This window comes from Agrilus planipennis, unplaced genomic scaffold (assembly GCF_000699045.2).
Source record: "Agrilus planipennis isolate EAB-ADULT unplaced genomic scaffold, Apla_2.0 scaffold228, whole genome shotgun sequence".
Taxonomy (NCBI): Eukaryota; Metazoa; Arthropoda; class Insecta; order Coleoptera; family Buprestidae; genus Agrilus; species Agrilus planipennis.
This window is the reverse complement of record NW_020439016.1, coordinates 366,351-388,308: the sequence shown is the minus strand read 5'-3', so window position 1 is coordinate 388,308 and position 21,958 is coordinate 366,351. Positions and strand designations below refer to the sequence as shown.

Here is a 21,958-nt window from a genome sequence, read left to right as displayed (position 1 = left end):
AAAAGTAGATAGCGAGATAGGTTGCTAGAACTCCTCCTCAGACATAAAGGGTTAGTTAATAGAGACATATTAGACCTAGATTACTGTTCATAAATAGTTAAGGTTGTGGAATGTTCCAGTTTTAGAAAAATACATAGACTAGCTCAGGATAGCTTTAGCCATAGCGTTATGATGATGACGAATAAAAGTAGATTCTAATCGTAACTTCGTCTGCGTGAAAATATTTCAAAACTAAAGTTACAAAAAAGTATCTTATAGAACCCTCCTGACAGCCTTCTCTCAGTGTCTGTCAAAATCAGTTCAGTCACTTCGATGATTAAAAGATAAGACAAGCAAACAAATTTTTTTGGGATTGTTTGTGTCATAATAGCATACAAATAACCAAATGGATCTAAAAAGCTGCAATTGTTTTAACATTAATGTAAAGACAGGCACTTCAGTTTTATTTATATCTAAGTACAACGGCTTTGACTATGCGGGTGCTCCGGGGCTTTAGCACCCACGGGTGAGACGTACCGAAACGGTAGGCGCGGATTACCCATGACCATAAACATCAATACTTTCTACTTTAAATTGTGTCAAATTCAATCAAAATTACTAATTTATTTGAAATAAGTAGTTGTTAAACTGCATTTAATAAGTATAGAAAAAATACGAAGAAAATAAATAAACAATCAAGTCATGAAAAGAAAAAGTAAGCACTCTAAAAGCTTCTTGGGGATGGTTGGACGTAAATTGTTTAATGACTTATTACACTTCAATACCCTATTACTTGTCTATAAACAATAAAGGTAAAAACAAAAATTAATGTAGAGAATCATTAATGATTTTATTGCCACCATAAAGATATTTAATTGTATTTTCAAAAGACCTTGACGCTATTACGAAATGTGGTCTTCTTCAGGGATAATATTGATTACATGACTACTGATGGTTTTATTTACTTAATTAACCCATCATGGTGTTTCACGTTCCTTTTTTCAGTAGGTACAAAATACAATGTGCTGTAGTTTCGTAGGTATTCGTTGCTGCAGTGCGAATTAGCTTATAGTTTTGGCTAACGACTGACTAAATTCAATGAGAAGCAGTTTATTTCAGCTTCCATGGCAGTTAAAACGCTAGAATGTTATGTAAATATTGCCACTAAAGGAGTCCGCCTATTCTAATAGAAGCCGCGACAAGAAAAATGGCAGAACAAATATAAAACTCGATACGTTCTCGTACTTAAAACAAAAATCCGGCTGCTTCCCTACAGGATGTCACAAATTCTTGACATTAAAACTAGTGACAGATCCAAACGGAGGAGGGAAGCAATGGCAGAAAGGACCTTCCACAATCCTTAGAGCCCGTACCCATACTATGTGACCTATTTTTTACAATTTTGTACCCCCTCACCCCTCGGCGATCATCCGTAGCATATGCCAAGACCCCCCCTTTGAATTTTGAATATAGCTCGAAAAAGCAGGGTGGGATATTAACTACATCACCAACCGTTGTATTACTTAAGGTTTAAGAATTATTTTACTTTCAACAATATAATGAGACCGATTTTCTGTAAAAATGTATTGAATTTCTGAATTACAGTCATCTGTAATTGTATTGTAAATAACGAGAAATAACTTATCAAAAGGCGAACAACAATAAAACAAACTAAATAACAAGCTGTTAATATGTTAAGTAATATATCATTATCATAAGGTCGTCAGTACTGGTTGGACTCTATCACTGGATTAGTCACTCTTTCTTATCCTGAGCTAATCTTCGCATTTTCTTAAAACTGGAACAACCCATATCCTTAACTATTCGGGAACAGTAATCTAATCTAGGTCTACCTCTACCCCTTCTGACTCTAATATGTCTCTGACTAGACCTTCATTCCTAAAAAGGTGTCCTACCAACATATCTCGCCTATTTCTTATAGACTTCCATAGAGTCCTCTGTTCTCCTATTCTTTCTAATTTCTCTTCATTTCTAACCTTCTTCTCACGATATCTTCACCATTCGTACTCGTACAGCGCCGCGCTCCAATCATACGCTTTATATTCCTACTACTCCTTTCGTCCTCACTTTTCCGACTTCCTAGATACCTAAAATCACTCACTTCTTCCAATTTTTCGTCTCCTATCTGTATATTCGCTCTTTCCATACTTTTTAATAAAAATATAATCCTGCAATTTATTTCAACAGTTCATTTTTAATTGCATTAATTGAAATTTAAAGTTCTAATGATTCAGGTAATCAATTTCGTAACTTTCTGTCAGATCGAGGACAAAAGTTGATAACAAAAACAACTTGAAAAATTAAATGTTCGTCCAATGTCTCCCTTAATAAAAGGTTAAATTATGCTTAGTTTTCTCTGATATCAAACTTAATTTTACAGTTACTTTTGTCAGCATTGCAATATTCATAGTGTATGTAGTATGTCGTAAACTATACTTACACCACAATTTTTTCTAGACATCTATCCACAATATAGAATAAATGTTATTCGATTTTGTAACTCCCTGTACATATCGGCTTTCACGTTGCGCAAGTGTTCTTGAAATTTATGTTCCGGGAAATACTCATAAAGAAATTGGCAAGAATTTGAAATGCGAAGCCCGAACGTAATAGGGTAAACTAGTAGGCAATTGTTCCTTAAAAGCACCAGCGCCATCACCGTTTATTCTGTTTGTCCATTCTACATACTTGTAAGTACAAGAAAGAAAGAAGGCTTCGATTAGTGAGCCAATACAAGCAGGCCCACAACTGACTCTTGAGCTTATTCAAATGTCCTTACGCACATACTCGTTATAAAAGGGCCGAAACGCGCCGTCCGTAGGAGTTAACGATATGTTTACATGTGTTCCATCCAGAACATGTGTACGTAAGTGCTCGACTGTATACCCGCCTTTATGTGCAAATAATTACTTATTTATTAATCGCCAACATCGTCTCGCAAAGTTAACGGCGAAGTCATTAGTAGAAGAGTATTTTCCTAATGTTACTGAGACATGATATTTTTAAAATTAAAAAGCATATTTACTAATTGGTAAAACAGGGTCAAGTCAGCATAATATCGAGTACGGGAGAAGACAGAAGTGTAGTGGTGAACGCATTTCGACTGGTTACTTGGGGGTAATACACCACCAAGGAATGGCGATAGCTAAAAGCTTTCTCCTTAAGAGGAGAAAGAAACGGATGCTTCCAAAGGTCATCATAGCACTTGATACGATATTCTATGACACTTTCCTGAACGCATTTCGACGAGTTACTTGCGGATACTCCACCAAAGAATGACGGTAACTTCAGGCTTTTTGCTTGAAGGAGAAAAAAATAGATGCTACTAAAAGCCATCTTAGTACGTGATGCGACGTTTTACGACACATTCATCAATCCGCTTCGATGGGTTCCTTGGGCGCAGGTATTCTATCAAAGAAGGGGGATAGTTAGAAGTTTTCTCCTTGAGAGGAGAACGACATCGATGGTACTAAAGGTCATCTCGGCACGTGGTGCGATGTTCTACGACATTTCCTGAACGCATTTCGACGGGTAACTTGGGGCAACTCCGCCAAAGAATTACGGTAGCTACAGGCTTTCTGCATGGGAGGAGAAAGAAATGGGTGCCACAAAGGCCATCTTAGCACGTGATGTGCGACGTTTTACGACATATTCCTTAATGCATTTCGATGGGCTGCTTGGGCGCAGGTATTTTTCCAAAGAATGGGACTAGTTAGAAGCATTCTTCTTGAGAGGAGAACCAAATCGATGCTACTAAAGGTCATTTTAACACGCGATGCGACGTTCTACGACATTTTCCTGAATGCATTTCGACGAGTTACTGGGGGATACTGTTATAGGTTATGGGTAGGGATTGAACGCTCCATGTTTGCGAGAAATAATTTCTGCCAGGAAACACACTAGAAACAACGAGTAATACGTTTCAAAATTGATTCTATCACATTTGTTTCTTTTAATTTTGTAAAGCTATTTCATTCAAAATAATTATTGTTGCGACTGGGGGAGAGGACTTACCCCAAGCAGTTTGTCATTACAGAAAAAACCTTTTGAATTAGATTACAGGTTGATTGAAAGAGGGGAAGAACGGAAAATAGAAAACCACTACTAATAGATTAAATCTTTTGCTAATTAACCGTCGAATATCTTCACGTTCAAAGACATCCATACACAAGTCCACTCGCAAATATTCAAACTGAGTCACGTAAAATCCGTCACTGATGATTACTGATTATTTAAGCGAATGGTACTACATTTAATTCCAGACAGTTCCATCGTCTAATTCGGATTACTGAATAGCCATTGAAGTGCAGTTCTGTCTACAACTATAAAAAAAGTTTTGTACGAGGGTGGATTGATAAGTTTCCGGCCTAACCAAGAGATGACGCCACTAGGCCTACCTTGAGGTGACATTCTATAGTACCATCCTTGGATAGCTTGTAGCTATAGTTTCAGCCCGATCTCCTTGCTAGTGTAGGTTTGACAGCACGCTGAACAAGACGCCTCTGTGGTTTTCGTAAAAATGGAAAAGCAGGAAAATCGTGCTGTCATCAAATACTTTTATTTGAAGGGGTTAACGCCGAAGGAAATTAAAAAAGAGATGGACTCAACACTGGGGACATCCTCCCCGTCATATTCAACCGTTAAGCAGTGGGTTTCCGAGTTTAAAAAGGGTCGTGTGAGCACCTCTGATGGGCCTCGCTCAGGACGCCCCGTTGAGGTCACAACTCCAGATATGATCGAAAAAATTCATCAAATAGTGCTGGGAGACCGCAGATTGAAAGTGCGTGAGATAGCTGAGACCTGTAAGATGTCATATGAACGTGTGCAACATATTTTGCACCAACATTTGCATATGGAAAAGCTCTGTGCAAGATGGGTGCCGCGTTTGCTAACAGTCGACCAAAAATTGATTCGAAAAAACATTTCTACCGCAAATTTGTCATTGTATAAGCGTAATCCAAGCGAATTTTTGCGTCGATTCGTAACCGTTGACGAAACGTGGGTCCACCACTACACTCCTGAAACCAAAGAACAGTCTAAACAGTGGATTGGACCAGGGGAACCAACTCCAAAGAAGGCAAAAACAATTTTTTCGGCGAACAAGGTTATGGCTACTGTTTTTTGGGATGCAAGAGGTATTATATACATTGATTACCTTGCAAAGGGTAATACTATCACTGGTCAATACTACGCAGACTTATTGCAACGTTTGAGCCACGAGGTGAAAATTAAACGACCTCATCTGGCGAAGAAAAAAATCTTGTTTCATCACGATAACGCACCAGCACACACGTCAATCGTTGCGACGGCTAAAATCAACGATCTAAAGTTTGAATTGATGCCGCACCCTCCTTACTCTCCAGACCTAGCCCCGAGTGACTATTTTCTGTTCCCTAATCTCAAAAAATGGCTTGGCGGTAAGAGATTTGCGGACAATGAAGAAGTAATCGAAGCTGTAAATGGTTATTTTGAGGAGCTTGACGAATCAGTCTATAGAGATGGCATTAATAGACTGGAACACCGCTATGAGAAATGTATCAGCCTTGGAGGAGATTATGTTGAGAAATAAAAAAAAAAAATTTTTAAAAACCTTGTTTTTCTTGGTCAGGCCGGAAACTTATCAATCCACCCTCGTATTTCTAATTCTGCTGCTACAGTCATGTCAAGGCACATCTGATAACAATTCACATGCAATTAATTTTATTCACTATTAGTTTTTTTAATTGCGACTTTGTCTGTATGAAACTGTTTCTTATCGTTTATATTAAATAAAATTGTTGTAAGCAATAAAAATTACAAGACATCGAAATCGGTTCAAGATTTATTGTATTGAGTTTTAGTAAAATAATTTACACAATTAATATAATTGGTCTTTTTGTCTAAAATATATTACTTTGTAGAATCATATGGCTAAAAAGTGACCCAAAGTCAAATTCAGGTCGCGTCTGGCAACAGTCGTTCGTATAATACTTGCGTACATAACGAAAATTCAAATAAAACAGGAAATCTGTAAAAGGAAACTACCCAAATATAAAGTGGCCTTTGTTTGTGGATATACGAGATATCCGATTTCATGGCTGAAAAAACCAACTGGACTTTCGGAATGTTTTTCTGCAAACCTCACCATTTCTGGTTGCCACAGAAATAATCAGTGATGCATAATTCACGATTTTTAACAACGAATTATATGAAAGGACGATTGCCTCGATCGTCAACGCACTCACAAAAAATTCGTTATTGAAAGAAGGTAAATGTAAAATTGCTGTGCTCATTAAAATTCTCAAACTCTTCATAAGCCATTACAGTATTAACTTCCCATTAGGAAGTTATTGTAATTGGGTCGAAAAGTGAAATCGGAATTTTCATTATATTTCCACGTTTTAACATATTAGTAGCATGCTAGCCAATTTTTTTGATGATGTGTGTATGTACGTACGTACGTACGTACGTACGTACGTACGTACGTATGTACGTACGTTCGTATGTCAGCATTTTTTTCGTTTTCGATATCTCAAGAACGGATTGAGATATCGCCCTCAACCAAAATTTTTTCGAAAGATATTATCATAATGAAGATCTGAAAGAAATTTGAACGAAATCGGTCAAGCCGTTTTTTTTTTATAAAAAAAAAAACGAATTAATTACAAACAATTTAATTAAAATACGTTCTAATCTAATCACAACAATGAAGTTACGGAATCAATAATAACGAAATATCATTATTCAAGACAGGGAATAACATATTATAATAACATATTATAATAAAAATTTGTTTATAACAAAATGAATTGTTATAAACAATCGATAAACAATAAAAAATAGTATTTACCAATTGACTGATGCAAGTACTCTATCAATTCGGTTTTCTCAGACGAAATACTGTTTCTTATGGGTTTATAAAATGACGAACTCTCAAACATTGTTTGTTATTTATTATTGTGCCGCGTTTTTTTCAAACTTTAGAAACGAATGTACTTTACAATAACTGTATTATCTAATGGGAAGTTAGTCGTATTAGCACCGACCAAACTGTGCTCAGACCAATTTTTTTTAATTAGGTTTATATGATGCCAAAACTATCACAATTTTTAAATTGTGAAATGCAAAAAATCATGCTGGAATGGACTACTGTCAGTTTATGAAACAACATTCCCGATAATAAATTACATTTCCTTTGTAAAAGAAGGTTGAAGTAATGTTTATTAGGTACCTGGTGGTATTTTAGGAAGGATGCGTTTTAGAAAACTGATTTGTAGTGTCGCATATTGAGAATCATTTTTGAGTTAGAAATGTCTCTTTAATTTCCTTGAACGTTTAATACTGATGCTTTATAAAACTTCGGAGATTAAAAGGGGGAGTTGTGAAAATAATAAAATATTAAACGAATGATTATTTCCTGTAAGAATGAACATGAATAGTTCTATTCAAAAAGATACTGATAATAATCAGTGGTATAAAAGAGATATTTTTAAATTTTATCGATTTGCTTAGTATTAATTCTACTGAGCGAATGCCTGAGGCGGCAATCGATACCGTTGGCAAATCAATCGGAGTGCATCACTGTCAAAATTACAGTAGGCCTTAGCTTTTGGAGCTTAGCGGAAGAGTTAGAATGACCCTTAGGCTAAAGAGTTTGGGGACCGCAGACCCAATAAATTAACGTCATTTTTATGGGCCACCCTGTATATAAGGGCCATTTTCAAATAAGGGTTGCATGTACACCACATGTATTTATGTTTTTATTTGTTATCATTGTTCGAAGCATGAATGTAAACTCTTAAACATATTAGCAATTTTAATTCAATCGATGACAAATTCAGATAGCCGTTTCGAGCATTTGTCGATATTTGTCAATCACTGTCACACTGAACATAATCTGTTGAAACCTAGCCAATCAACGGTTATTGTTTAAAGGGAAACTGAGAGGCAGATGTCTACAGTTTTTATTAAAAAAAAAAATTGAATTGCACGTCGCGCTAGTAAGCTCAACAATATTAAATAACAGGATACATATGTAAGATGTCCAACATTGAAAAACAATCCTTTTTTTATATATTATTTAATTTATTTATATAAGCAGAACCGCTTTAATATTAAATCCAAATATAGTATACCTATGACGGTTGTATTTCACAAAATGAAAGATGAATAGCTGCAGGAGCAAGTAATTTTTTGTGTGGAGCATCGGATGTGCTTCCGTCAAAGACGCCATCTTAAAATGTATTATAAATAAGTTTTGTTTATATTATTCTCAAAATAGTATAAACAGTATGCGAAATAGTATAGTTTTTATGTAATTTATAATAGTACAACAAAAGATTACCAGGAAATCTTCAAAAACTGCAAACCTCTATTTCGACACTCGAAATGTCTTACCTAGATCATCATAAAGTTATCAGTCCTAAGACTGGTTGGACACTCTTTCCTATTCTGAGCTCATCTTCGCATTTCCCTACAACTAGAACATCCCACACTCGTTTCTGTCTCTAATATGTCTCTGACTAGACCTTCTTGCTTGAGGAGGTGTGCTACCAACCTATCTCGCCTATTTCTTATTGACTTCCATCCTCTGTTCTATTATTTCTAATACCTCTTCATTTCTAACCTTCTCTATCCACGGTATCCTCATCATTCGTATGTAACAATCTCATCCCTACATTTTTAAGTATGTTTAACATCTTGTCCCATTTAACATTGTCAAAAGCTTTTTCTAAATCTACAAATCCTATATACGCCCTCTTTCTTTCTTCTATCGTTTTATCTATTGTTACCCGTAAAGCTAGAATGGCCTACCGCATTCCTCTATTTCTTCTAAACCCAAATTGATCTACCCCTAATAGTTCTTCCGCCCTTTTTTCCATCCTCCTCTGTACAATTCTAGTTAAGATTTTTGACGCATGGGAAGTTAAGGTAATTGTTCTAAATGTCTCGCACCTATTTGCGCCTCTCTTTTTAGGTATGGTTACTACTACGTTCCGTTTATAATCCTCTGGAACTTTCCCCGTCTCGTAAATGTAACTAACTAGCTTAAACATTCAATCTCTATCCTCTTGTCCTGCATGTTTTAGAATTTCCTCATGTATTCCATCTACAGCTGGCGCCTTATTATTCTTTAATACTGCAAATCTAAGCATACTAATCTTCTGCCTCTGTATATCTATCCCTACAGTTGCACTGTCTTTAATGATGTTGATTGCGTCTTCACTACAGAGGAAGGTTCATATGTATAATACATGCATAATATAGTAGGGAAACACTGATAATTTTAGAGGTTTCTAATGTGATGTAAATACACATTTTTTGCGCTTAAATTGCAAACGCTGGCTGAACCCTACGAGACAGATCAAAATAATGTACTACAATATTGTACATCTGAAAAGAGTCTACAAAAAAGTCCGCGATCGTATATGTCTATTTCTTAGGGATAACCCACAATAACCATTTTTATCCTTTACTTTTTATGAGAAATAATGACTTATTTACGAAGCGATTTTAGGCAATACAGCATTAATTCTTATCCAATTAAGTACTTTAAATACATTGTGCATTTAATATAGATCAATATGGCCCTTACAGCATGTAATTTAAATGAATATTTTCGAAGATATTACAGATTTAAAATGCAGGGACCGCTGCATGCGCTATGGTACCGGCCGGGAGGCCGGTTTGTATTGTCTAATGACAAAAACACTGTGAATGTTGTATATAAAGACATTCTGTAGTATATTTAGTATGTTCAGGGGGTATCTCTTGAAGATTTCCCCTTTTCGATAATAATCTAAACAAAACAAAAATATATTTAGTATCAGTATATATTAAAAAGTAGCGGTGACAGTGTGCATCCCTGACGATATAATTTTGCAGAATATCATTAATGTGCTTTTTTTAAATAGGCACTAAAATGATCGCTGTTTTAGTTTCTATGTCATAAGTATCTTCGTACGTCTGTTACTTTTTAGGCCCTAAGCTTGCAAAATTCCATTTTGACACTCGAAATATCTTTCTCAGAAACATGATCCAATTTGCAGAATATCATTAATATGTGTTCTTTTTTTTTTAAAATATGCACTAAAATCATTTCTGTTTTGGTTTCTTTGTCCTAAGTAGCTTGAAACCGTACTTCTGTTACTTTTTAGGCCCTAACCTTTTCAAAAGGCGCAAATAGATCCCGGTTATGAGTACACATAAGAACCAGTTTCGTTCATACAAAAGATGTAAAGAGTATCAGTTGTCATTTGAGATTTAAAAAGTATACAGAGCACGCCTTCTTGGATAAACAGAAGGTGCTCGCCACTTGTTCGACCCGAGAACTGCTACATCGACTATTCTTCTTTTTTTTTTCTTCTTTTCTTTAATGTGTAGGTGCTAATGTGACCATAGCGGGGATTGGTCAGCACAAAGTAAACAAATGCTATTTGTTCTGCCATTTCGAACCCCGCCGCGGCAGCTTGCTTAGGACTTAGCGTTTCGACTGGACGAATAAATTTTAAGAGAACACTCTTGAAAAGAATTTCAAAATTATCACGTACTGTTTACATTCGGTTCTCCGAAGGAGCGTATGACTTACAGAAACGTTTACTTACGCATTTGAGTTTATTCTGTCTCTCTGTATTGTATGGGAACAACAGGGAAGTGTATTGAGAAAAAAATGCCTTACCGGTAGTCAAGATGTAGTAGTAGTTAGTACCCGAGTAGTTTTATTACTTTGGTACTCTAATGTGACAAGCAAAGTGTTTGTTTAACTGAATTTTTCTCCTCAATTAATCAAATGTTCGATGCTAGAATTTTAAAAAGCTAATAACGTAATGACAAAGGAGGATGCGAAGAAAATAAGTGGTATCTACCTGAGGTAGAAGAACCTATCAAATTACTCATGGTAGGTGATAAAGAGATATATTTGCTCATGCAATTATTTATTAATGGACGGTAGGCAGGGTCGGATTTACATATAGGGGCATTTAGGGTCGGTACCCCATAATACAGGGGCCCCCAGAACACAACTTCTTTTACAATTACTGCAACAGTCTAGTGTGTTCAGGTCTCTTATCATTTTTGTGTGAGAATAGTTCTCATTCTAAGTCAAGTTTCTCTCTTTTTATCCTATCCTTTTATATTTTTATCTCGTTACCTTATCCTTGTTATTACTATTACTTGTTCATTTTTTTTATCCTACCAGAGTAAAATTCTACCAGCTATTTTGCACTTATCCGAGGAATGTCTTAAAGATAGAAGAAACCAAATACATGAAAAAAAGTACAAGAAAGATTAAAAAAGCATCGCCAACCCCTTTCTTATACCTTTAGGGGTGGTAATTGTAAAACTCATTCTACTCGTGTAGTGCATGATAGATATTGTTGTATAAGGAACCTATGTTCAAAATTTCAAGCTTCCTGACGCAGCGGTTTGGGTTGTACCTTGATCGACACATTAAACTTTTTAACCCCTTTAGGGATCGAATTTTAAAAAATCCTTTCTTAGTGCAAATCCTTATACTTAGGGGTTTGGGTTCTGCGTTGATTTTTGCTATTAGTCAGTCGGTTTATCCTTTAATATACTATATATACAGATAATCTGAAATTATTGTTCGTAAGATATAGTCAGAAAAGATACTGACTGTGATATAGCACAAAGATTTGCTTGACGAAGCGTCACAAGGGAGGAGGGGGACCAAAAAGTGGAAAACTACTAAAAATACATGGGTATTAGGCATAGAGAATAACTTCTTCAGTGTCTTTTGATGGGTATTACTTAAATACCAAAAAAACACTAATAATAACAGAAAACAGTTTATAACAATAACAATGAAACACAAGTAACAAAAGGCACAAAGAGTGAAACAAACAAACGAGAACAAGGTAACAGAACAGTAATAATAACAAAGATAACAACAAAAATGAAAACAATGTAGAGAATAATAATGGAATAATCGAAGCACTTACGAATGGTGGTAGCGGTAGGCGAGAGACTGTCTTGAGATAAGAAATTTTCGAGTATTTATAGGATAGGGTTGTTAGTAATTTTGATAGAATGTTCTAGAAGGAAAAGTAGTGAGAGAGAGGGTGAAGACACTAGTTTCTAGGAATACACAGAATTAGATAGTACAGAATTCAAGAGAAAGCAATTAAGGGTAAAACCAGATATTAGTATGGGAGTGCATGCAGGTATGGTTGAAGTTGGATTTCCAGGTAAAAGTGATTGAAAGAACAATAGAGTTTAGACTGAAAGGAAATATTACTTGAAATGAAATATTAATTGAAATGAAATAAAATTAGAAAAAATATTTACACACAGAAAAAACAAAAAGAGTTATTTCGCCACACTTCCAATATTATTAACAATTCAACTGCCAGAGATAAATACATATGTATATTTTTAAATAGATAAAAAACAAATGTAAATGTTTGTCCGGATGGCAGTAAATAAAACGAATTTGAATTTACTTTGTTTCCTTTCTTCTTGCTTTACAAAATTCGATAAGCTTTTTTTCATCGTCCATATCATCGCCTTCTTCTTCGGCACCTCTTGAAAGAAAATCGAGAGGACCACTCCATGTTTTGGATGTAGGTTGAGGTGTTGGAGGTGGTTGGGACAAGGAAGGACGGTGGCCTCTCAAATAATGCTTTTTCACCATGTCATTAAATTGTTCAGTTAATTTTGAATATCTATATTTAAAGCTTTCAGTTAAAATTTAGTTTGTTTAAAATCGTATGCTACATCAAAGCAATCCTAATGAAACTTATTTCGCCAGAACAAAATTTTTTCAATGGGATGGTAAAATTTATGACACAAAATTGTTCAACTGCTAATCCTAAAAGCGTTATTACTAATCATAAGTAGTTTATACAATATATATAGGTACAAAAAAGCTATAATTACGCCTCATCGATAAAAAACTCTCTAGCCACCAATCCGTCTTTTGTTGAAGGTGGATTCGCCATGTAATTACAAATTCCCAAAGTTTTCATTCCTTTAAGAGAATACGGTCCAATTAAATTAAGTGTTAGATGACAAATATGACAAACGTTTACTATTATTACCTGTACTGTATTGAGTTAGACTGATATATCCCGTTTCCATCCTATCCATTAAATAAAATAGCTGACCTGAAAGTAGAAGTATTACACAAGTAAATGACTTCTTATTTCTTCCATCATATAGATACTCTAGAACACTGATAATGTAAAATATATAAAAGTAATATAAAAATAGGAGATGAAAAACTACAGGTAGTCAATTTTCGTCATTTAGGGTGTCGGATAACCCAGGATCAGTTAGTTAGAGACCTATTAGAAGTAGGAACTGAAGTTAAGAGGGGCAAAGGTAGATCTACATTAGATAACCGATCGAGTTTTCGAGAAATGTAGAGATTTGCAACAAGTGGAGGTGGCTGCAGATAATATTATGATGATGATATTACCAAAACCCAGCAATGGGTTTCTTTGCTATAAATTTGAATTTTTACAGTTGATTGAAACTGATTGTTTTACTGAAGAATCGAAGAATTTTTGATTGCGTATCAGAACATAAATTTGAAACTTTATAGGAAAGATATTCAAATTGTTCAAAATTCTTTTGCTAAAACCCACTGATGATAACAATAACCTTTACAAAAAGTTAGTTTCTAGATATGAGCTTTTGTGAAGAAAATAATCAAAAACACTGCATCTTTTTCGATTTATTTTAACTACGTAGTAACTTGATCATCTATTATCTTATAGTTAATGATATCTCTATCTTACCGATGTGAGGTCTCCGGTAAAGTAAGGGTGGCTCCCCGATTCCTGATCTATAAATTAAACACTTTTCCAAAAGCTCAATCAAAAACTCAATTGGATTATCTACAGACGATCATATCTCATTAAATTTTTGCACACTTTTTACGATTGTTATAACAGACCTGGAATTGCACTCAGCAAATGAGCTATTAAAAATTGAAAAAATTCAAATATTCTATGAACTCGCAAATATTTTTGGGCCTGACGCATGGATTCTGTGTCACCCGTAAATATTTCTTCACTAGGCACCTCTTCAAATTGAACATATTTTGAAACTTCCTCTTCTGCTTTTTCTTCTTCAGCCTCGTCCATTGTGGCTGTTATGCCCATGAAATACTCCAGCCTTGATATCAGAAATTAATGGGTGATCAAATAAATAGCTTTCGAAGCTTTTTTCAAAAGAGAAGGCTTTTGCTTTTACGAAAATAAGTTCTTTACATGAAAGAATCCAAAAGGATTTTTACCGATCTTAACTGAAAGCATATGGATGATCTCTTGTGATTGTTAATTTTTTAGCAATTATGTATCTTTTCAAGATTACTGTATGACTGGAAAATTTTCCCAGATTTAAAATTTAATTGGTCCTTAAAAATTCCTACTTTTCGTCGTTTTAGTTACGATAATCAATATCAAATTGTTTTATTAGTAAAGTGATGAATAAAGCAAGAACAAGACTGTCTCAAAGAGATACCTTTTTTGGATTGTAAGCAAAAGCCTCACGCGGAAAAGGCACATACATATACTTTTTATTGTCACTAATAAATGAGACAGCAAAAGTTCTCATACTTTTTCTTTTTCTGTTCTATTTCGACGGTAGAAGCGCTTGAAGTCAAAGTGATTTCAGTTTGTGAAGAGGTGGACTTATCAAAATCGGTGATGGATCCATAATATTCTTCTTCAACTGATTCCTTATCTCCCATCCTCTGTGCTAATAGGGCTTGTTGCATCGAAGATAGATTTCTCAAGCCGAAACCCGTGATAAGCATATCGGGGGTAAAAGGTGACTTCTGTATATCGGGTATGCCCTGTTGGGCGATAGTACAAAACAGCGGTGAACTTCTTGATCTCAACTGTTGTAGAAGGATCTTTTCGGGACACGTACATTCAGGATCATTACAACAAGGGGCACCGGGTGTTATTGAGCATATACTGGGTTCTTTTGTAGTATCTGATTAATAAAAAAACGACATCTAAATGTTTCAACCAACAATTAATATTACTGTTAAACATTAATGAAATATTTTCCACCACGTTGGTCTTTTTCAAGGGTAGATACTTAGAGGTGACCCGTTCAAAGATGATTTCAGTAACAAGTACATACACAATTACATCAACTTAGTCAAGTAATTCTATTTTTCCAATTACAAAATTATTGTTGTACCTTTTATAGATTTTTGCCCTAATTGTGGCTAGTAATTATTTATTTTAATTCGAAAATTTGATAACTCTACCTAGTCTTATCTTAAGAAATTCGTTAAAATAGTAAATAGTGAATCTAATTTTACTTTATTATTAGATATCAGTTCATCATAAGTATTGTTACTTGCCCATTTTGACTCCTATTAACTTTTTCTGTACTGTTCGACATTGTGAGGGTGTTGGTAAGATCTTTTTTACTAAAGATGGACTTCTTTTTAAAAAAGTAAAAGAATCTGTCTAAAAATTGAGATTAAGGTTTAGTTAAATGGATTGCTTAGCATATTTTCTTTCTACCTGTTTTCTACACCTTCTCATATTTGTTTAGCTTGATGAAACGATAAAAATATTATCAAATACGTTAATTAGCGACATGTATTTTTTAAATGTCAATAAGACAACTTATACTATATATGAAATACTTGACCTATAGTAATTAAACCATAACCCATAAAGTTAAGAATAATAATTCAATTTCAAAAAGAACACCTATGTTTGTAGATAAGATTATAAATACTACGCCCTTTCTATTTTAAAATAAATAACTCAATTTCCGTGTTAATTTATAAAAATTGCGGAAAAAAGAGAACTAGCAGAGCGTGGTTTCGATCCACGGACCTCTGGGTTATGGGCCCAGCACGCTTCCACTGCGCCACTCTGCTCTTGTTGCTGAAGTTCCTTAAGAATGCCATTTAACTGTGTTCTTACATTATACTTTAAATTTTATAATATACAGGATGGCGACTAAAATTTTTTAAAGTTGGAAAAAAATTTTTTTGAAATTACAAATTTTGAATTTTTGTACTATCTCAGTAAATAAAAGATTAAGAGAATTACTTTGAAATTTGTTTTTATCTTAACTTGAAAATAAAATGAAGAACTTCAAAAATTAATTTGTTTTGCATAAAATCACTATCACTAGAAAACAGTAGTTATTTTTTTAAAAANAACTATACAATATAATATTCATAATGTTCAATAAAATCTGTTTTCATTAGATACTTCAGCGTGTTGGACTTTACATTCCATGTGTGGAATGCCTTAATAAAAAATCCAAAACACAAACATTAATTTGTAAAGGTGGGTTTATTTATTTTAAAAATTAAACTGCTTGAAAAAGTAAAATTTTTGTAGTTTGGTATCTCTAGCTGCCTACAATTATTTAGTCCATTTTGAACATCACATTTCTTTATCGTCACTCAGTTTCCTACTACCTTTAATCTTTATCATCATGTCTTCATTCATCACTTCTCATAAATAATAGTAATTATCGTCTTCGACTAGATAATCTTATACGTTGGTTATAGGATGACACTATTAAAATTCTTAGAATTGTTTTTATATAGTTGGTGTATTGAAGAAATATGTTTTAATATGTTTTTATATTTTAAGGGATTTTAGTTCACCCTTATGTTGCAGAGGGTATCTCCAGAGTACTAAATAACTCAACCTGCACGTGTTTTTAGGGTAAGCTATTTTATAAGGCAGGACCGCACTATAAAACATAAAAAATATTTTTTTTGGTAAAAGAACGCTCCTTTCTATGATTCGTGTAATATTAGTTGCCTAAGTTTGCCACTAAAATAACGATATTTTATTTTTATTTTTTTTATAAGTCGTTTATTATAACTAGATATTTTACTATTTATTACGTAAAGTTTACCACTTTTCGTTTCTTTACGCGAACCAGACAAAAGAAAAAACTACAATTTATTTAAAAGCATTGCGAATACTTTCTTTTCGAAATTTGTATAGTAAGATAGGTAAAAATACAGAAACTTTTTTCTGTTTATAATACACATACATATAATAGGTACTTTACTGATTAAATGTATTCCGCCAACATTGACGATTCTAGAAAATAATTTAAAACTAAACACATAATTTATATACCTTCACGTTTTGTCTGGGTAAAATCCATTTATCTCAAAATTGGTAACTGTCCTTAAAAATCGGCATTAATTTTGGTTGGGTAATAAAAGAGTAAAACATTGCGCTCCAAGGTCCAAGGGGACCATCAAATCCCATGAGCCCACTGAAATCATTCCCAAGGAAAGAAAGTACTAGGTTCCTTTTCGGGTATGAATTGTCACCCAAGAAGAAGCAGAGGGCGGTAAACTCCCGGAAGGGGATGCCGTACTTTCTTCCAGAGGACCGTAAACAGTTTTTTTACTATATTCCTGTCCATAATGCACGATTTTCCTGATTTCAGGGAAGAAAAGGTGCAGAGTAACCTCCCAGGTAATTCCATACCATACTGTTTATTAAAAAAGTACCAACATTCTCCGCATAGAAAAAGTAAAATCCTTTCCTGATAAGGAGTATCTGAATGTTACTTTTTATTCGGGAAAGAATGTAGCGCTTTCGTATATTAAACCCCGAAATGAAGATCCAGGCGCGAAGAAAATTAATGAATTCGCTTAATACGGGCCTGAACACAAGGCGACATTACTTGTGATCGTCAATCTTCCAGCACGCCCTGTTTTTGGGCAAGAGACTTCGTCGTGTTTCAAACAATCGCCGTCTGCATTGATTTGGTTTATATTCTAATTTTTTTACGGTCGACTTGACGTTTATTAATAAAGTGACATGATTTTCAGACACGAACATCAACAGCCTTTATAAATGATATTGAAAAATGCTGGTTTTTTAGTCGAGACAGCGACATGCTTTGCATTAAATTAAACGAAGTCCCTCCTACATAAAATTAAAAAAAAAAAACAATTAGTTCCTTTTTATACATCCATCGAAAGTTCATTAATACGTAATTTGTAGATTCTCCCATCTAATGATCATATAATATTATGTTTTTATCATTTATGTAATATTAGAATACAAATTGAATAATTCGGTGAAAAGTATTGGCCAAAAGTCCAACAAAAATCCACACTTTACTGGTGGCTTCAAACATTTGCAGGATACTATGTATTAAGCATTTTAATAAAAATATAAAACGAGACAGTGTTAAAGTAAATAATTGAACCAAGAGGACTTACCTCAAAAATCACAACACATATTGTGAACATTTTCCACCCAAGATGCTTACAATATAAATGAACGAAACACGTGTCCCCGTTTTTTAAAGTGTTATGGTGTTTGGAGTAAGTCCCCATGGTTTAATTAAGTACATTTTTTTAAACGAATGACATTTTAATTGGTGCAAGCTGGTTAATTATTCAGCAATGTTATTGTGACTTCCAAATTGCAAAATATTTCAAAACTACGATTTTGAGTTTTTGGGTCTATTACAAAAAACCTGTCTATGATTGAGTAGTTAATAAATTGTAACAGTTGCTCTATCAGGGGTACCGCAAGAGTAAGAGGTCTATTATTACGTAAACACCTAAGGAAGATGGGGGGGGGTCTTTACTTTGTTTATTTTTCATGATATGGGGACGGGGGTTTGGTTAGTGATTACGTTTGTAATATTTACTTATTTATTCACTGGTTTTTCTGTAAAATTTAGTAGATTCTCATTTGAACAAATATGACAACCCCTACTTGTCTATGTCTGAAAGCAAAACGAATGTTTGGGGGGTTTCCCTAAAATAATTGTTAATGCTCTCTCACGCGGAGTTTTATGGTTAAGTTAAAAAGATTTTGAGAAAATTTGCAGGTACCAAGGGGAAAGAGCTTTGCTTACATTTACTGACAAGGGGGGCTAAAACTTACTAAAATTTGGTTTACGTGATACTTGAATGACCTTAAAAATTTAATTTTTTTGTGTGAAAAAGAAAATTTGTGCTTTCTTCCATATGATACACGATTTGTAAATAAAATGTGAGGCAAACCTGATTCTATCTAATTCCGAAAAAAATATTTTTGCCGCCCCTAAATTTGCGCTGTCCCCCATGGCTCCCTTTGCCCCCACCCTCTTGTTACGCTACTGAGTATTGAACATTAAAAAAGTGTATACAATAGACCATTTGATAGAAAAAAAAGCATTTTTCAAGAAATCAATTTCTTGACTAGTTTGAATCGCGCCGTCAATATTAATCTCTCCACTTTCGGCTTCACTAAACGATTGATCGTTGGCGTGGATCATCCCGTTATCTCGGAAATTTTTGTTTAGTATAAAAATAGCACAAAGGAATGAGACATCTCTTCTGAGCAAAGAAACTGCATCACGTCGGCGACCGAGTCCCATTCAAAGGCAAATGAGGTGCCCGCCTTACTTTCGTACTAAAACGACTCGAGCAGCTTTTTTAGTGGTCGTTCAAATTAGCTTTTTGCCGCGGATCATGAATAATAGTAAAAAAGGCATTACCACGCATGTATGCATATACAAGTCATTAATTTTTTGTCCACATCAGCTCCCAAGCTCAAGTTTTACTTTAGAACGTAACAGGCGCCCTCTACTGCTTGTTCGAAATCCAATAGAAATTTTTTCTGATATTCTAACATAAGAGTTTGTATAAAGAGCAACAGGCAGTTATAGAGCTAGGGATGCAACGTAGAGAAGTAAATAATAGGAAGGGAGTCAGGCAGGGATGCACACTGTCACCACTACTTTTTAATCTATACATCGAAGACGCCATCAACATCATTAAAGACAGTGCAACTGTAGGGATAGATGTGCAAGGGCAAAAGATTAGTATGCTTAGATTTGCAGATGATATAGCAGTATTAGCATCTAGCAAGGAGGACCTAGAGATAGCTTTAAATAAAATGGAAGCGGTACTGACAGATCAGTACTGTATGAAAATAAATAAAGTAAAACTAAAATACTGGTATGCAAGGGAAGAAGAAGTAGCGAAAGAGCGAATATAAAGATAGGAGACGAAGAATTAGAAGAAGTGGCTGATTGTAGATACCTAGGAAGTCAGATAAGTCAGGATGGAAGGAGTAGTAGGGATATAAAGCAGAGGATAGCGCAGGGTCGTGTCGCCTTTAATAAAAAGAAGTCACTTCTATGCTCGCGAACGGTTAATTTAGAAATTCGAAAAAGGTTGTTAAAAGTGTATGTTTGGAGCACGGCATTGTACGGGTGCGAAACATGGACAGTGGACGCGGCGGAAAAGAAAAGGTTAGAAGCGTTCGAAATGTGGTGTTATAGGTGGATGATGAGGATATCGTAGATAGAAAAGGTTAGAAATGAAGAGGTATTGGAAAGAATAGGAGAACACAGGACTCTATGGAAGTCAATAAAAAATAAGCGGGATAGGTTGGTAGCACACCTTCTTAGGCATGAAGGTCTAGTCAGAGACATATTAGGGGCAGAAACAGGAGTTAGGAGGGGTAGAGGTAGACCTAGATTAGATTACTGTTCGCAAATAGCTAAGGATGTGGGTTGTTCTAGTTTTAGGGAAATGCGAAGTTTAGCTCAGGACAGGAAAGAGTGGAGGTACGTGTCCAACCAGTCTTAGGACTGACGACCTTATGATGATGATGATTCTAATACATAGGATTTGTAGATTTAGAAATAGCTTTTGACAATGTTACAAGAAGATAAGACAAAATATACTTAAAAATGTAGGGATGAGTTAGAGACAGAAGAGTGATACATAGTTTGTATAAAGAGCAACAGGCAGTTATAGAGATGGCTGCTACGTAGAAAAGAAAATATTAGGAAGGGAGTCAGACAGGGATGTACACTGTCACCACTACTTTTAATCAATAAGAAATAGTCGAAATAGGTTGCTAGGACATGAAGTTCTAGTCGTACTGTTCGCAAATAGTTAAGGACGTGGGTTATTTTAGTTATGGGGAAATATGAAGATTAGTTCAGGATAGGAAAAAGTGGAGGTGCGTGTCTAACCAGCCTTGGAATTGATAATGATTTTAATTTATTTTGATATGGATGCAAAACTGTAGATGAAAAGTAATCTCTTAAAGCAAATTATCATAATTTAATTAATTTTTAATCATTTATTCAGGGATTTCCGAATTATATTGACCATTCTAGAAGTTTGCTTATTACTTTTGGTAGTCTAGAAAACCGTCATGAAACCCCAATGGGTTATCGTTTATCTGTGAATCTTGGCTTTAATGAAATTGTTACGTTTCGTTACATCCCACGCACATTAACGCACAAGGTAAATATGTGGGGTAAAAAGTAAAATAAACAGTATCCAGACACACATGATACTAGTTTCATAATCACATTTATTTATAGGACGGGCGTATTAATAAACCAAGTTACTGTAGGGTGTATTCACCTTGTGTTTGAAAACGACATCTCGATCTACCCTTTCACGCAAACATTTGTTTGTCGTATGACAGCCTGGAACACTTTTTATATCGGTGTGTGTTTTATAAAATACGCATAATGAGTTTTAGAAGCTTTTTGTCATAAATAAGGAATGCATTAAAAGCAACCGAATTGTACCCCTTTACGTATGTTTTAAAAATATTGTCATGTTACGGTGTTTTTCGTATAAATATCTAGAAATAGCGCCTCCACCATGTCACGAAGAAGCACTCTTTATATAAATATTTAGAAATTGCATCTCCATCTTGTCACGTCGAGAACGTTTTTTATATTAATTAAGCAATATCACCTCTATCATGTCACCTTTGAAGTCTTTCTCACACCATATATCTTATAAAAGCAAATTTTACATTCGATTATATCGCAAACGCCCAGTTTGCACCTTTAAGGGTGGTATTTTGAAAACTCATTGTACACACTGGATTAAATAGAACGTATTAGTATCCCCAGTAGCACACGACATTGGCCCAATATTTATTCTATATTGGTACAATATTGTATATGGGCCCAATATTGGCAATTTATAGCCAATATTGGTAATATATAGGACATATAC

General features: G+C 34.6%; 1 protein-coding gene, 1 long non-coding RNA gene and 1 other non-coding gene across 4 annotated transcripts in view; all 3 read right to left on the bottom strand.

Moving 5' to 3' along the window:
- The window catches only part of LOC112904932, a 66,813-nt gene that overhangs the window by 4,497 nt on the left and 40,358 nt on the right, over positions 1-21,958 (bottom strand). The window lies entirely within an intron of this gene.
- Positions 12,365-15,603, bottom strand: LOC108740725. Of its 2 annotated transcripts, none has more exons than XM_025976209.1 (8): positions 15,489-15,603; positions 15,323-15,431; positions 14,562-14,943; positions 13,898-14,118; positions 13,740-13,838; positions 13,038-13,103; positions 12,877-12,967; positions 12,365-12,662 (listed from the first exon to the last, which is right to left on the bottom strand). In XM_025976209.1, exons 1-8 carry the CDS (start codon positions 15,507-15,509, stop codon positions 12,437-12,439), a joined length of 1,215 nt encoding a protein of 404 aa, XP_025831994.1. In that variant the 5' UTR covers positions 15,510-15,603; the 3' UTR covers positions 12,365-12,436. The 2 variants fall into 2 exon arrangements, with proteins under 2 accessions (XP_025831994.1, XP_025831995.1); XM_025976210.1 differs by lacking the exon at positions 12,365-12,662 and adding an exon at positions 12,701-12,808 and having other exon boundaries at positions 12,860-12,967.
- On the bottom strand, positions 15,782-15,853 carry Trnam-cau. The gene has a single exon. It is a non-coding gene; the product is annotated as a tRNA-Met (tRNA).